The 17,497-nt window shown below is 42.3% G+C and overlaps 1 protein-coding gene across 3 annotated transcripts in view; it reads right to left on the reverse strand.

Annotated features, from left to right (window-relative positions):
* Nucleotides 1–12,992, reverse strand: part of SYNJ2 (synaptojanin 2) — a 64,325-nt gene extending 51,333 nt beyond the window's left edge. For 2 of the 3 annotated variants that reach the window (XM_053973407.1, XM_053973406.1), the window contains exons 1-2: nucleotides 12,617–12,992; nucleotides 3,400–3,486 (exon numbers count right to left, since the gene is read on the reverse strand). In XM_053973407.1, coding sequence (XP_053829382.1) covers nucleotides 3,400–3,486; nucleotides 12,617–12,737 — 208 coding nt within the window. In that variant the 5' untranslated portion in view covers nucleotides 12,738–12,992. Of the gene's footprint in view, nucleotides 1–3,399; nucleotides 3,487–12,616 lie in introns of those variants that run through there. The other variant, XM_053973409.1, reaches the window with a different exon arrangement.
* Nucleotides 12,993–17,497: the final 4,505 nt, after the last annotated feature.

Consider the following 17,497-nt stretch of genomic DNA (forward strand, 5'->3'; position numbering starts at 1 on the left):
TGTATGTATCTCTTCTTGACATCACAGTATCTGAAAAAAACACTGTAAAGCCAGCTCCTTTAACACTTTGCTTAAGATATATTTGTCACTGTTAGATCTTCTTTGGCAGCAAAATCTTGGCTGAGGTACAGCTCAGAGACACTGTACAATTCATTCTGCTGCTATCCATCTCACAAAAGAAAGCAGAAGAACTTAGTGAGTCATGTTAACAGACATAAGTACATAGAAGTGAATGTTATTACTGGTGGGAAACATTAACTTTGTGAGTCAGTTTCACATATTTCATCTACTTTCTTGTGAAAAGCATGATCTACTTTGGCAGGCATACAATGTGATTTATTTGGATTTCTAAGTAGCGATATTTACAGATTAATTAAAATGTTCAGAGACATCTTTCATGTCTTGGCAAAAAGTTTCCCCTTCTGCTCTACAAATATATTCTTAATATCCCAGTGGAATGTATTTTCACAAATACTCTCAGTTAATTTAATACTTATGGTCTGCATATTTCCAGTAGTAAGAAAAAATACTGATACTTCTGAACAAAGTCTGTGCAATCACTGAAGCTCAATGAAGAGCTAGCCAATTATGCCTTTGTTTGCAGCTGCTAAAATACATTATATAAAAAAGGGAAAAGTTATATTGCATTCCTGTGGTTGTTTGACTCACCCTGGCTGGATGCCAGGTGCCCACCAAAGCTGTTTTGTTACTCCCCTCCTCAGCTGAGCAGGGGAGAAAAACAAAATGAAAGGCTTATGGGTCAAGATAAGGGCAGGGAGACATCATTTAGCAGTTATGGGCAAAACAGACTTAATTTGGGGAAATTAGTTTTATTTATCACTAATCAAAACAGAGTAGAATAATGAGCAAAACACCGTCCTCCACACTTCCCTTTTCCCCAGGCTTAACTTTACTCCCAATTTTCTCTTCCCCAGTGGTACAGGGAGATGGGAAATAGGGGCTGTGATCAGTTCATCACACATTGTGCCACCCCTTTCTCCTCCTGAGAAGAAGAGTGAGTGTGAGAATACTCCTCACACTCTTCCCCTGCTCCAGCACGGAGACCCTCCCATGGAAGACAGTCCTCCTTGAACTTCTCCAGCATGACTCCATCCCATGGGCTGCAGTTCTTCACAAACTGCTCCAGAGTGGGTCCCTCACACAGGGTACAGGCCTTCTGGAGCTAACTGCTCCAGGCTGGATCCCCCACAGGGTCACAAATCTGGCCAGTAGACCTGCTTCAGCATGGGCTCCTCTCTCCATGTGTCCACAGGTCCTGCCAGGAGCTTGCTCCACTGTGTGCCTCCCAAAGGGTCACAGCCACCCTCAGGCATCCACCTGCTCCGGTGTGGGGTCCTCCCTGGGCCACAGGTGGATCTCTGCTCCACCATGGACTTCCATGGGCTTCCATGCTTCCCCATGGTCTGCACCACAGGCTGCAGGGGAATCTGAGCTCAGGCACCTGGAGCACCTCCTGCCCCTCCTTCCTCGCTGGCCTTGGTGTCTGCAGAGCTGTTTCTCTCACATATTCTAACTCTGCCCTTCTCCAGCTTCAGCTGGGCAGTTTTTTTCCCTCTTCTTAAATCTGTTATCCCAGAGGCACTACCACTGTTGCTGACGGGTTCAGCCTTGACCAGCGGCACATCTGTCTTGGAGCCTGCTGGCATTGGCTCCATTGGACACAGAGGAAGCTTCCAGCAGCTTTTCAGAGAAGCCACACCTGTAGCCCCTCCTGCTACCAAAACCTTGCCACACAAACCCAGTACAATTTCTTTGTAGTGTTAATCCTGTACATAAGCAACAGCTAAAGGGATGGAACTCACATGTAAGATAGAAAGTCTAAACCAGAGTGTGACAAAAACTTGGGCTACATCTTGAATAGTGAGATAGCAGACATGCATCTTTGTTTTTTTAAACATGTTCAGAAGCAGAAAATGTTTGCTTACCTTCACTTACCATTACAGCATGACCCTCTGACTTTTCACTGAATTTTAACAATCCCTTCCAAAGCAAGTCCTGTACCAGAACTTGTAATCTAATGCTAGAACAAGGCAGAGGTACAGTGACAAAGCTCAGAAAGGAAAAACCCTCACACTTTCAGAGCACTGAAGTTAAGCATATGTTGTTTGAGAAAAAATAAGGACACGATAAAAAGTCATTGAGAATATTTCACATTCCATTTGAAATCATTCACCTTTTAACATGAAGAAGAAAATTGGATACATTTGGTTCCCACCAAAAACTAACCTTATATGTAGCTTGAAGAGATTGAATTAAATAGCTACATTCCTTTATTACTACAACAGGATTCATTAGACTTCTATGAAGAAAAACAGACCCAAGTGCCAAGTAAAACTAATTAGGAGTCCTCAGCTTTAAATTACATTAGCAAATTGATATAAATCTCCAGAGAAATGTCTAATTAACTCCACAAGAAACAAAACAAACAAAAAGTCCACATTCATTAAAAAAGACTAGATGGACCTACAGCTTTAAATTATGACACAAAAATGCTTCAGATTGCAGTTGCCTCTTCAGGTCAATTTCAAGTCATATTTCTCAGGCTGCAAAATGGTAAGCAGGGTATAAAAAGTCACAAGTATATCTACTGGCCTAAAGACACCAGTGCTCACACCACCACTGCCTTTGGTAGACTCTTTGACCAAGCATCAAGTTATATGGAAAAGTCTTGTCATTTCCAAGTGAAAATTAGGGCTCATTGTAACAACCCGGGAACAATGCGTACTGTGCTTTTTTATTTATGCATCTAAATCATCCATGATTTTTAAGTACTGTGTAAGGTCCTATTATGTTCAAATCAATCACCGCAGTTCTCTTCTTAAAACATGTTATTTCCATTAACATTCCTGTAGGCAGTGTAATAAGAAGTCCTTTGCTAAATCAAGATTCCCAAACCGTACCAAAATTTACAGCAATGACAAACATTCCTTACTATACTAATTGAAGCCAGAGGCCTTCTTCTGCAAATCCTTATCCATATGAATGATTAAGGGCAATTAGGCAATACAGCAAGAACTGGCAATCTGCAGTCCTGTACTCTCAGATGACCATGATAATCAGTGTCTAAACATGATTCTTAAAGAAGAGAAGAATTAAGAAATCATAGCTTGCCTTGGACAAGTGTTGTAGGGAAAGAAGAATGGCAATTGTCTTCAGGCAGCTAAGAATGTTAGACAAACAAATTAAGAAAAAATCCATCCATAATTCAGTGATGCGATTTTGGCCCAAAATAGAAAAAGAAACAGATCTTTTCCAGACTGTACATGACAAAGTACAACTAGCTTTCACAGTTTAAGGAATTAGACAACATTAGCCACTTATTCCCATTTAGCATTGTCTGGGCATTTTATAATCTCAGTCATACAGATGATGACTTACCACATTTAAGCTGAAGCTCTCCTAAGCAGCCATAAGCATCCATGAGTTTTTCATACTGTCCTTTAATTGCATCCTTTTCTTCTGGAGCTAAGAAACAAAGAGAAAGGTAGGAAACTTCATTATCCAGTCTTCATAAAATTCAGATTGCTATTATTCCTATTGCATAGGAACCAATGCTACCTAGGTTGCTTTTTCTTAGTCAACAAGACTACAGTGCAAAGTTAGGGTTAAAATGTTGTAAAACCATAGAGATTAAAACATGATGGGACAGAAATGCACATCTCCACACACCACCCTAGAAGAAAATAGAGCACTCACTTTATTTTCAAATCAACAGGATCATTAGCAACAATTTTATTCTATGGTACAGATGCCACATTACTGTCAGAATAAATAAAGAAATACATGAGCACATGTAAAATTTACACTGTTGTAAAATGAACAAGAATAAATCAGTCTTGCCATAAGCTAAAACATAATATTTTGATGATAATATATTGCTATGTCTTGATGTACAAAAAGAGAGTTTATACTTCCAGACTCTCAGTCTAATTCCAGACAGAACTGGAATTTTTTTATGCAAGATAACATGACTTGATGTAGACACAACACCAGATGTTGATTTCAAGAGGAATTACACATATTTTAGTGAAGTAAGAATTACTTAATTAAATAAATAAAGGGTCAGATGCTCATATTATATTTGTGCATTTCTGCAACAAGCAAATTCAATGGGCACATACTGAACATTTAGATATTAAGCCAGATCACAGATCAAACTTGTCACTGGCTACTTTAACATAAAACCAGCATATTTCCTGAATGAGTAAATCTGCATTTTGTATATATTTCCCAATGAGGAACAAGGTTAATCTCCCAAATGAGGAAAATAGACTGCAACCCTCAAATGTCCTTTTACTTCTTGAACTACAGATAAACAGCAACATAGTACTTTCAGAGATTTGTTAATAATATGCAATCTTATGCTCCTAATTAACTTCAGCAGTTAAAACCTGAAACCTCTGGGCATAAAAAGGACAAAATGAACTGCTTGCAATGGATGATAGAAGAGAAAAGAAAGAAAGAAACTTCTCTTCATAAATCTCAAGAGGCAAGGAGATCAGTGAGAAACATTGAGAAAACAAATAAATATCCCATATATTGCTGACACTTTGAAGTGAAATGAAGGACAATTCCTCTTGCAAAATTCCTTAACAGAGGCAACCCCCAAGAGTAATTAAAACATGTTTATCTCAATTTTTGCACTGTGACAAATAAAGAAGACTTGTTTAATTATTTCTTAATTTTGTTTTTACTACCATAGTTTCACAACTTACTTACTCTACTTTCTTAGAATACTGAGTAATTCAGGAGAAACTAGCAAAATGTCGATACCACACACACCAGTGAAGTAAAGCATACACAGACAGAGGATAAAGTGATTTTTCTTGGGTAACATAAATCTCTGGACAATAACGATTTAAATACTCAGTAATGGCACATTTTAAGGACTGAGACTCTGCAAGTTCAGTTCCCAGGCACTTAAAGAAAACCAATTTCACAAAACCAGTTTAGATAGACTAAAACAACATTTCAGTCTTTGAAAAAAACTCCCTGTCAAGGCTTTCTTATGTATTAAAAAAAAACAGGTTAAAAAAGACAATGCTTCATTTTCCATGGCATCTTTACTAAGCAGAAAAGAGCAGCAACAATATACTGACATTTTTTCGTAGATCTGTTCCCTCCTTTAAAAGCTGTCTACATTAAAATAATTGGGCTACTTTAAAATAAAAAGGGAAAACCAAAACCAAAGTTCTTGCTCCAAATATTCCAGCTTTAGGAAGAAATCTAAAACAAGGGAAACACCAAGAAATTCAGATCTGAGACAGATGCAGGAGCTCAGAAAGCTGCAGGCCAGGCACAACCTGAAAGCATTTCAGAGGTCACTTTGAAAGCATGGCAATGCTCTTCAAAATAGAATTCCAAGTTGGAAAGTTGGCTGTTAAAAGTGTCTGGTAAGAGCACAATCCAAAAGAATGGAATTTATTTCAGCGTAGAATTAGGCAACACATAGCTCATTCCACTACTGGCAAGAAGTACCTGCCACTGGCATGTATGGAACACACTGAAGTTTCCCAGGTCAAGCCAGTGGTATCACACACCCGTCAGCTCCTGGCACAGGATTTCTCCAAACACGCAGCCAAACAGCTGTGTTTTGGCAGTCCTGGTCCAGAAATGCCGCCGTTCTGGGCAGGCCACTTGTCAGAACCTGTGCCTGCACAGCAGCATCAGTCAGGACAGCAGCACCAGCAGAGCTGCCTGGAAGGAAGGAGCAGGAAAGGAACATGCCCAACAGACACAGCTACGGCTGTGGGTCATGCAGAGAGGCCAGAATGTCTTAGTGCCGATGGACCACATTTGGGGGGGTGGTGTGTGTAAATTCCCTTTGTTAAAGATACCGATGGAATTTGTTAAACTGTCCTGTTAAACTCCTTGGTGTTGCACAAAGGACATTATTGTAGAGGGCTTGAGCTAGGTTCATATCCTGTTATTAAAAAGAAGTATTTATAAATCTCAAAATCTTATTGAAATCTCAAATAACTGTCATTAAAACCTAAAACATCTCCTAGAGCATTGAAGGACTGCTCGGACACAAGTCAGAATCAGAAAGAGTGTGGCTACACAGAGAAAAAAAATTATGTACTACTTTGTTGGATGAAGATAGTTAAAGGGAAATATTTTTATAAAACACTTTAACCCTTGTAAAACAAGAGACATGCAATAATTAAATTAAATCAAGCTGCAATAAAATCAATTTGAAAAAAACCCACACCATGAAAAGACATACAACTACATAATACCATATGGCTTATCCAAGTGTGACTTCCTGCAATTTCAATTTACCAGCTAACAGGAACTGGTCAAACATATGCAGTTTCCTTCATTCAACCCCTCCTTAGGGCTGAACCCCCAGACTTCAGCAAGATTCAGCACAACTCTCAAGCATATGGACCCCAGAAAGGTCAGCAACTGGACTAAGAGGGTAGAGAAAGGTACCATAGTTCCAAGTCCAACACTAAGGACAGACACAGTAATACCTGCAACTTCAAGATAAAAATGAAGTAAAAGTTCCTGGGGAAAAAAAAGAGTCTGAGACTGCATTATGGATTCTGTTTCTCCCTTGTGATTTTTCAGCCTGATTCTGGAAATAGTCACCTGCTGTAGGTACTGCTATAAAAATGTAATCTCAAGCATATTTCTAAGTACTTTAAGAAACATAGGATTGGTGTCATGGGATGACTTTATTCGTGTCATTTAGCATCTGGGGGAAAGAGATGTGAACTTTCCCCAGAAACAGGGAAAAACTATAATCAAGCAGAAATTTCATACCAAAAGTCCCATACATACAATACCATAAGCATTTTACCTAGAAATAAGTCCAATGTCTGGTAGTATATAAGTTTAGACAATTATCTCCAAATTGTGTTTTCAGTCACCTGCAGACACATTTAAAGTACTCTGTTGTATTTTCAATATTTTCACCACTAAAATCTTCCTGTTCACATTCAGTCCAAGCTACACAGGCATTATGAGTCAGAAACACCATAAAGGCCAAGCAGTACAGAGTTGGGAAGAAGTCTGTGGTCAGAGTTACAGTTAAGAGAATCCAAATATTTAAAATATTAAGCAATGTATTTACCAATTTTCTAGTAAGATACATTTCTGGTTGAAAACAAAACAGAAAACTGGCATTTTGGAAATATCAGTTCCCTGCTTTTCTACATTAGATTGAGAACAATCTGCTCCTAGTGAGAGTAAGTTTGCATACTTGGATGTGCATATATGAATATATTAATTCACAATCAAAGAATAATGGATTAATGAAACCACCAAGTTTCTACTGGCCAACTCCATGCTGCTGCAGGCAGTCAAGAAAATAAAAGGGAAGCCCCTAAGTGAATTCTCTGAAGCTTGGCCATTATCTTTATGTGGTTTCTGCCATAGATGACTCATCTTTACATAGAAACTTGCAGCAGTCACTACAGACATAACCACTACAAAGAATTCATCCCTCACAACCACTACTTGTCTCCTATCATAGAAAACAAGCCTTGTAATCAACACTCTACACTTACACATCTTCCCTCTTTTCTGTACCCAGTTTGCATTTTGACAATAGTGAAAGAATTGCAACACACACTTTTTCCTATAATCTAAAGCAGTGATGTTCAGCCTGAGACACCATAGCTTGCAAGTGCCCAGTGCCAGCATAACCAAGGAAAAGAGGACTTCTGCTCTGTGGACTGCTTCCAGAAATGGAAAAGTTTGAACACCACTAAACTACAGAAAACTTCACAAAAGTTTGTGCTAGCTGTATGAATATTCTGGTGTAGGAGTAGAAATGAGCCATGGTGGAGGGCTCAGTGTTTTGGACAGAGTGCTTAGAAATACATTCACAGTACTTACACAAATACTGGTGTTTGATTTCCAAACCCCACTCAGTGGCACAGTGGTTCACATAAATACAAAACCAAAGCAAATTGTAAACAGTGAATGTACTTACAGCACAGAAACTGCTTTCTGTACAAAAGAAGGAAAAGATGCACAGGTATATTACTGCTACTTCCTGGTTTTGCAAGACTTTACCCTGATTTCACTCCACTGCATCGGAGAACCACACACACACACACACACACCTGCAACTGAAGCAGCAGAGGAGGCACAGAACTCCTCCACAGCATATACACACACCTTAACTCTATATAAAGTTTGTCTCTAGTAAAGGCTAACTTCCCAGATCTGTGGGTAAAAGTCAGGAAAAACCTCAGACATATTTGCAAAAAAAACCACACTGTATCAGCTTTGAACTTCTGTACTTTCCAGACACCATGGTCATTTAGGATTTAACATAGCAGGTGATGTAACATCCTTTATAAAACCAGCTGCAGAATCAAAGAGCCTGCAAAAAAAAAAAAAATCTCTGCAGCCTTTGGCTCTGCCCTTGAGAAAACATATTATTATGCTGAAATTCAATAGCAGAGCACTCCTGTCAACAGCTTTTCACTGAAACTACCTGCCATAATAAAGTTAAATCACCATATTTTCAGCACTATAGCTTTAGTTTAATTTAGCAACTGCCTTGACAGCAGTCCAGAACTACCTTGTGCAGTCCACTTCATCTGTAAACCACTGAAACTGTAATGTGTTTAAACTGGGAACAGCATCTCTATCTATAGTCCCTGTTGTATTAAGCAAAAATTTCTAAATCAATGACAATTTTTCTTCATCCTTTACGATTCTAGGTTTCTTCCACAGAATGTATTGATGATCTAGTTCAGAGAATTCCTGGAAGAATTGTTTCAGGCTGTCACCCATCCTTCTGGAGATGACTGAAGCTTCAAGATTGCCAGTGGATAAGGGGGGGGGGGGGGGAAAAGTCTCCAGCAAAATGTGTCATTCAATTCAAAACAGTGAATTTTACCCTCCACCCTACAGTGACTTCATGAGAGAAGGAAAACAAACTCCCATCCTCAAAAATACTATTTAACTTACGGTAGAACAGAAAACTGTTCTGTTGATGTCACATCACTATACAGATTAAGGGGTTTAGGGATGTGCAACTAGGTTTCCTGCAATGATTTTTTATTTCTTGATTTTTCCAAAAGTTTTTTCATTAAGGTTTCCATTACAGGACAGGTGTTCTCATTTTATAAATTGCTGACATTCAGGCAATTAGAGATCTTTACAATACTTTTCCACTATTTTTCAGGTATTAAATCTCTCTATGCAGTAAGGAAATCGTGAAACATAATCCATTTGCAACTAAAATTGTCATTGTTCTCTTTATAACATATCAAGAGAAGAAAAAGTTTGTTAGCTTACACACTTGGAAGTGTTTATTTCAATGAGGAGTTTGCCAGAGGTTTATGCCTGTATTGATATTATGTCTGTACAAGTGTGTGGTTTTTCAGATTTCTTTTTTTGTAACACCACTTCTAGGACAATTCTCACTCCCTTCTGCCACTTGAACTAGGTTAAATTCAACATTTAAATTTCTTCCAGTACAAAATTATTATAGAAGCAATTAAACTTTACGTAAGTGCAGGTGTCATGCCTGTTCAAGGGCAGAGATACTTGGTAATTACAGGGAAAAAAATTAACAATAACTAAAATTTGTTCTCAGGCCTTCATTGTCCATCTATTATTATTCCTCTCTACAGTTCTGTTTACGTGAGGGTGCAACTGCAAAACTACATAATCTGTTGTACAACTTAAGTGCTCCAGGTATACCAATCTGCTTTTATTTAGTGTAGAAATCTGCATAAGGCACAGTTGCATAACTCCTCTTCACCACAGGTATGCCATTTTTAAAGAACCTTATTTTAGAAACAGAAAACTAGACAGAGAGGCCAAAACCAACAAAATCCTATGACTAGTATGTCTGAAACCACATATATACAAAGTTTATGTTAACCTCCCACTGTCATGTTCTGTGGTTAGTAACAACCTAGAGGCAAGTCAAACAAAACAGAATTAATGTTGTTTCTGTTACCACCCTGCTGTGAAGCTTCCTTTTCACAATTCTTCTAAATTCATCAGCACAATACCTACTACTGGTTTTCCCTCCTTTTCTGGTCCTCTGCTGCATAAACAGAAGTTATCTAAACAGGCTCCACTGGACAAACTAGCTTTTCCTACAATACAGGAACCAACCCAGGAAGGAATAGAGGAATCAAATGAAATAAAATGACAAAGTTATTACCATGGAGTGGGCTGAATGCCAACACGGACACAATTGCAGTTATCTCAAGACATGACACTGGACTTCCAAAAGGCATGGCAAACAGGCTTTTTACCCTATACAAATCACTACTTCAGAATTCTTCTAACACGTTTTAAGAGAGACTGTATAAATTCTATAATCATAGAATCACAAAATCCTTAAGATTAGAAAAGATGTCTAAGATCATTGAGCCCAACCATTAAACTAGTACTACTGAGTTCATCATTTAAACCACGTTTCCCAGCTTCCACATCCACACAGTTTTGGATCACTTCCAGGCATAGTAGTTCCATCACTTCCCTAGGCAGCCTGTTTCCGTATACCTGACCATCCTTTCCATGAAGAAATCTCTCCTAATATCCAGTTTAAACCTAATATCCAGTTTAAACCAGCTGGTGCAAGCTGAGGCTATGTCCTCTTGTCATGCCACTTGTTACCAGGGAGAAGAGGCCAACCCTCACCTGGCTACACCCTCCCTTCAGGCAGCTGTAAAGAGTGATAAGGTCTCCCCTGAACCTCTTTTTCTCCAGGCTTAACAACCCCAACTCCCTCACTTGCTCCTCACAGGACTTGTGCTCCAGATCCTTCACTGGCTCCATTGTCCTTCTCTGGACACGCCCCTATTTTGAGATAGACCAGAACGGCACTGGCCTCTTGGTTCACCTGGGCACACTGCTGGATCATGTTCAGATGGATGCTGAGCAGCACCACCAGGTCCTTTTCAGCTGGGCAACTTTCCAGCCACTAAATCATTTCAGGCACAGCAATTCAGATGGGGGATGGCAACACTGGGGGAGAAAAAACTACTCCATGTTGATGAATCCTTTAATTAGTGAGATTTCAAGTCGTTCCAACCACTGGTCATACAGGTGGCTCAGGGCTGGCTAGGTGAATACTGGACTCCCCATTTTATTCATGAATATTGGCTTTAGGAAGTGGAGCTACTTTAGATTTTTATCAGAACAACGAAATACAGACCAAATCCCATTAATATTGAGTTTTAATGTCAACAGGTTTTAGGGTTTCAGGGAAAGTGAGTAAAGTGCTGCTCACTCCTAACTGACTTTTCACTGCCACTTTACTGAAAACTGACACAAACCCCCCCCCTTCTAGAAAAATGTAACACATTTATGTCCACTATTACTGAAGAATTTCGCAAGAAACGGAACCCCCAAAATATTGCACAACATAAAACTCCAATAAAATTAAATAAAGAAAACAAACAAAAACCCTACAGTGAGGCAATCACATCTTTTGCATGACTGGTCAAAATTTTCCCACTATCACAACTATTCTTGAGAAAATCAGCTGTCCCTTGACGACCTTTCTGGCTTTCATCATTCCTAAAGTCCCCAACACCTGAAAATCAAGCATTTTAGTCTGCATGTCCTGCCAGTGTACATTGTGGAAGATTCAGCTCAGTGGACCCAGATCCTGAGGTGGCATTGTGACTGACATTGTGCAAATCACAATGTACACACAGATCTTACTACAGCAGTCTGAGCTGCTTGAACATGGACTCCTACAACGCTGTGAACAGCAGCATGATTGCAGGGAGAGGTATTATGCAGAAAACAATTTAAGAACACAGCACAAGCATGCATTCTCCTACATTGCTTTTTGCCCCTTGCATGCTCAGTCACCTCATTTTTCTGTGTCTGCCTCAACATTAGTAATATCAGAATTGCATTAATTCAGGTGTAACAAGTACCAAAAGCACAAGGTGAGACAACCCTGAGAACATTTACGAGACTCCTCCAGTAAGAGCCAGACACTCAAGTTATCAAATACCAAACCACAGGGGGCAACACAACAGGAAGCCAGGAGTTTTTATGGGAGACAAAACTCAAATCAGTCATCCCAAAACATCTCTGTTGTGAGCTGGCCGTCTTCACTGCTGGTTAGCACCTGATGTAGCTAAGAAGAAACTTCCTCAAGACGCAGCGGACCCGGTTCCTTTACCTGGGCCCTCCTCCGCAATCAAGACCGTAGGGGATAAGTCTTGTACACTAAAGGCGCCCTGTGCCCAGGCCCCACTGCAGCCGGGTGGCCTCTCCTACTTCTTCTACCCCGGCTGCTGGTGAGGAGGCTAAAGACACCCAGAGCAGCGACGGGACACCGATCGGGAGGAGATGCTGGCCAGCCCTCCCTGCACGGCACGTACCGGGGGTCACCCAAACGCGCCAGCAAGTGGTTAAGCCTGGAGGGCCGTGCTGGAGGTCTGGGTGTAAGTGAGGCGAGACGCTCTCCGCAGCCAGCATCCCACTGGACGTGCGTCTGCACGCTCCCCTTCCTCTCTCCATGCCACGGAGGAAAGTGCCACAATGCTCCTGGGCATCGCCTGCTGCACCCCAGTGTCCCTTCACAGGCAGAGGTGCGCACCCACGGACACCCACGGTGTCCTCCCCCACGGCCGCCCCCGCACGCACTTACTGAGCGCCGCCACGGTGCCGGCCTCCAGCAACAGGCAGTCCTGGCGGCTGCGCGCCTCCAGCAGGGCGCTCGGCCCCGGCTCCTGCTTCCAGAGCAGCCGCAGCCCTTTGCTCAGAGCCATGGGAGCCGCCGGCCGCGGGGAGGAGGGCGCAGGGGTCCCGCCGGAGGGGCTGGCGAAGGAGCCTCCTTGTCGTCGGGCGCACGGCGCGGCGCTCGGGGGCCGCCGGCAGCCCCGCGGGAGCCTCTCCGGGCGCCCGTCCCCGGTCCTGGCCGCTTCTCCCGGGGAGGCGGGCCAGGAGGGCGGCCGTGCCCCGCTGCCGCTCTCCGGTCACCTCAGCAGGCCTTCGAGTGCCTCCGCTGCGGGGGCGCCCAGCGCAGGGAGAAGGAAGCGGAGCGGCCCCCGCGGGCGGACCCGCCGCTGCGGCCGCCTCCTCGGGGAGCCCCGGCAGCGGCCGGCGGGGCGGGAGCGACCTTCCCCTTTGCTCTCCGCCTTTCTCTTCCCACCCACGGTAAACTTTCCAGAGTTAACTTTGTCCCGCTGGCTCCGCGGCTCCGGCTCCTCCTCCTCCGGCACAGGTAGGAGCCGCCTGCGGGGCGCTGCCCCCCGCCCTGCCCGCGGGTGAGGGGAGGAGCGGCGGCCGCGCTGCCGAGACCGGCGGGGCGCTGTGGGCCCCGGCCCGGCCGGGTGTTCCCAGCCCAGCTGTTCCCGGCCCTGCTTGCCCCGGGCCGGCGGTGCCGCTCCCCACCCCCGCGGGTGGCGAAGGTCGCCGTCGAGCCGCCGGGAGCGCGGCCGGCCCAGCAGCGCCTTGAGGCGCCGGAGTTGTTTCCTCGGCCGGTGCGGCTGCTGCCGCTGCTGCCCGGGGGAAGCCGCGCTCCTTCCCGCTTCCTGCGGGAGCGGCCGCCCGGGATCCCGGCGCCGCTCTTCGCTGGCAAGGAGCTCCCCTCGGGGCTGCTTTCCCTCTGCGCGCTGTCCCGCGATATAAAAATTTCGGGCAAAGGCACAGTGCACGTGTTCTGGTGTTGCAGGGTTCCCATCACAATTCCCTGGTGAGTCTATGCAGGGTGAGTGCTGTTTTACCCCGGAGTTCACCGAGAAGGTGAACCTATTCATACATGGGTAAACCAAGCAGAATTCTATTTTTTTTAACATCACGAATTATAACTTGAATTAAGATGTAGACAAAACTGCGAAATTCAAAATGCCCAAACTACCATCTGTTATTGTTGTCTCACACTTACGTTGAGAACGTCAGTCATGGCTGTGCGCTGCCAGGTGGAATGGCACAGTCCCTGCCTTCTTTGAACGTGATAGAAAAAAATGAAAAGCAGGTACTGTCTTTCTATCACACACATCTGGTTTATTTATTTTATAACCAGCAGTAATTTCGAAAGGAGATTGATTTTATGTTTGTTTATGGTGCCTTCTTAAACAAAGCATTTTGAAAGAGTCTGGTATGGAAAGTAGGATTGGTGTTTGCATGGGGCTTTTTCCCCACCCCCCCCCACCCCCCCAAACTTCGATTATAGTATGTAGGGTGAGATTAAAAGTACTGGGTAAAGCAAAATAAATGACCCAGAAACTGTAGAAATTAAGTGACCAGGATAAAAAAGGCAAGACAGCACATAGCTCAACATTCGGGAATTTTAGAGGATGTAAGAACATAGATTAACCATGCTCAATTTTAAACAGAAAAGGGATGCCTTTCTAACAGCTACCCAATGTGCACAGCAGACCAAAAATCAGTTTATGTCTTTGACATCTTTCACTCGTTCCCTAGAAAAAAGTGCTCATTTGAGATGAAATACTTAAAGTATCGCTTAATCAGTGCTGCCCAAGAGAGTTGTGTCACATTACTTTAAAAAGTTGCCCTGGATCATATACTTAGGTGTTTAAAATAGCAGGAAAAAAACCCCATTCTTTCTTTCTGTTTGTTTGTGTGTGTGTGTGTTTGCCTTTGAGGAATTATTCTTCACAGTCCCCTTTAAACTCAATCATGAGAACAAACTCTCACTGGGAGGACACAGGTATGTCCCTCTCTTGCCTGTGTTTTAACTCCTTCATAATTTTTGTCGTTAGTTCTTTTCACTGCAATTTCCAAGAACACGCAATTTAGGATTGTTAATAAAAACTGTACTGACAGATTTGCTGGGTAAAATACTGAAGAAAGGATTGGTGCACCTGGGATAGTATTTTTTTAGCACCTCAAATCATTATGAGGGGATAAGGATGTGAGAGGAAAAACTCAGATGAAGGTGGCAAACTGAAAAACTTTAGCAGTGTGTATGACAAAACACTGCTTCATAGGTGGCTCTCTGACTGAGTCTGTTCTAATCTCTTACAATCAGATCTCTTCAGTGTGTTCCAGTTGCAGTACATCCACTCAAAAAGCAGTAAGTCAGTTATTAGGTTTTGTGTTAGAAACACAAGCCTGAGAAAGCAACAATCAGAAAATAGTGAAGAGTAGCAGTAAATAGAACCATTGATTTTACAAACCTCCTTCACAAAGAATGACATCCAAATTTAGGGCTCATATAGGAACCTTCCTCGATATATTGGGGATGTGTGCCGAAGTGTTCTTTTGATAAGATCTTTTCATCTAACCAGTCTCTCTGTGTTTCAATGCATGGAAGTCCATTTTTAAGGGAAAGTGTTGAGATTGACACATCATATTTTAGCAGACATTTGGAATTGAGCTGTCTTGCTCTGGACCTTATGTATGTGAGTATCATGGAAGCATTAATTCCTGCAGTCATTTGAGGAGTCCCTCAGGTGAACTCCTTCCCTCTTGCACAGCACTTATTTTCACCCAGGCCATACACCCTCATTACCTCCTCAGCGATTTTTCATTTCATCTTCCTTTCTCTTTGGAGTTTTCCTTCCTTTTAATCTCCTGCCTTGACAATTTCATCATCCTAGCTTCTTTGCCCCTCTTCACCCATTTGTGGTTCTTTATCACTCTTTCTACCTTTAAGCAGTCACAGATATTTTGCATTGCTTTCTGAATGTTCCCACAGCAAAAACGTAGGAGGTGATCTGCGGCTGCCTCTACAGCCTTCAGCTGGGAGAAGCAACGCGTCTGTGAGCTCTCTCTGCTATTTGGAACGTATAGAATAGTGGGACTGTTTTGGAGGGTGGAATATCTCTTGTCTGCAGCAGTGTCCCTTTGCTTACCTTTTCTCTTTCCAACTCCTTTTCCAGCTCCTGTCTTCATAGGGGCAGGGAGATACTTCTCCCTCTGTATCAGAAGGGGAGGGATCCTTAAGGTCTGATGTTTGCTGACTGTGGAACTGTGTGGAATGCAGTTCAAACAAAATTGCAACAGTGGTATGTTAGGGGCAGCCTCCGTGGTAGGAGGACACAGCCTTCAGCTACTAAATCAAGTTCAGTTCCCGTTAACTCACCTGTGGCATAAATTGTGTTGAAGACAATGTCCACACTGTGTTTATGCATATTTTTAAGCATTCAGCTGCTACCTCAGTGGTTACCTCTATAATGTCTGAAGACTTCTATCTTTTTCAAAGTCACTCCATTTGGCTTGAATTTCCAACCCCTTCTCCTCCCCAGCCCCTTGTTTACCTTGGAAGTACTGCTATGCATTATAATGACTCCTGCTTCTAGGTCCTGGTAATGGATGTTTCCAGGGTCTGGATAACTGCCTCCCTGAAAAAGAGTCCTTCATGCTGCTCTTAGCAGGTGGCATTGTTGGTTTGTCTGAAGACCATCTGAAGATGAACAACAGGGATGTTGCAAGACAGAGTTTAGAAGAACTGGAAAGAGCAAGGAGTATTTGGCTTAGCTGTTTGCTCTCTGTCTGGAATAGCTGTGTGAACCCCATATCCTGGACTTCAGGGTATAGGATGGGTGTCCCTGTAGTATTACTTGTGTGTCTTTATGTACTATTGAGTGAACTTTGCAATCTGGGGCTCTTCAAAAAGCTTTGGTGATACACTGTAGAAACAAACAAAAGATACTTTTCTTTGTCCAATATTATGCTACTGAAATAGCTTTTTCAGTAACTTTTTGAAGCTCTGAGATTAAATATATGACGGCATTTCCTCAGGATTTTTGGCCACTTGCACATAGCCTCAGTGGTCACAAATTCCTCAGGAAATGTGTGTGCTTACAAGGTCATTGAAAACAGTTTGGGTTTTGCCTTTTATGACAAACTTTTGACTTTAGCAAGTAGAGAAGAAACAGGGAAAATAGCATATTTTTTCCTGCACATGGCATTCAAAACAAGTAACTGCTGCTAATATGCAAAAACTTCTACTGTATTTCCACATTTTCTAGGTAACATTAGAATGAATTTTATTTACAGCTGACTTTGACACAGAAAAGCATTTATAACTTCTAGGCTAAAGTGTTCAAAATGTTGCTCTGAAAGTAACTGTGGGGTTTTAATGTCAACTTTTAACACTGTCGGTGAGAGAAAAGCTTTCTATTCTAGTTGGTTACACTTCTCTTGGCCTAGTAAAGAACTTCATGTGCAAAAGACATCTGGTACTTTGTTACAGAGACAATCCAATACAGTTTGAGCTAGGTCACTGTTACTCATCAACATCAACTGCATTTCCTCAAAAATAACTGAAGAGCATGAGAAACATGAGTGATAAATTAGTATGCTTTGTTTAGATTTTGACAAAGTACATTTGACCTTGCCATGAGTGTAAGAGGAGAGATGCAGGGACATTTTCTTTGCTTCAGTTAGTGACAATATTTTCAAATTTCCCTTCCTGGTTACAACCTTTCCTGACAAGCTCCCCTTATTCCTTGCCATTGGGGTCTGTGATCTGTACAACAGGAAAAATAAACTTTTAATGCTAATTAGTCTGTATCATATTACTCTTTAACCAATTATTTGGAAGGGGAGGGTGGGTGCA

The sequence above is a fragment of the Vidua macroura genome, chromosome 3 (assembly GCF_024509145.1).
Source record: "Vidua macroura isolate BioBank_ID:100142 chromosome 3, ASM2450914v1, whole genome shotgun sequence".
Taxonomy (NCBI): Eukaryota; Metazoa; Chordata; class Aves; order Passeriformes; family Viduidae; genus Vidua; species Vidua macroura.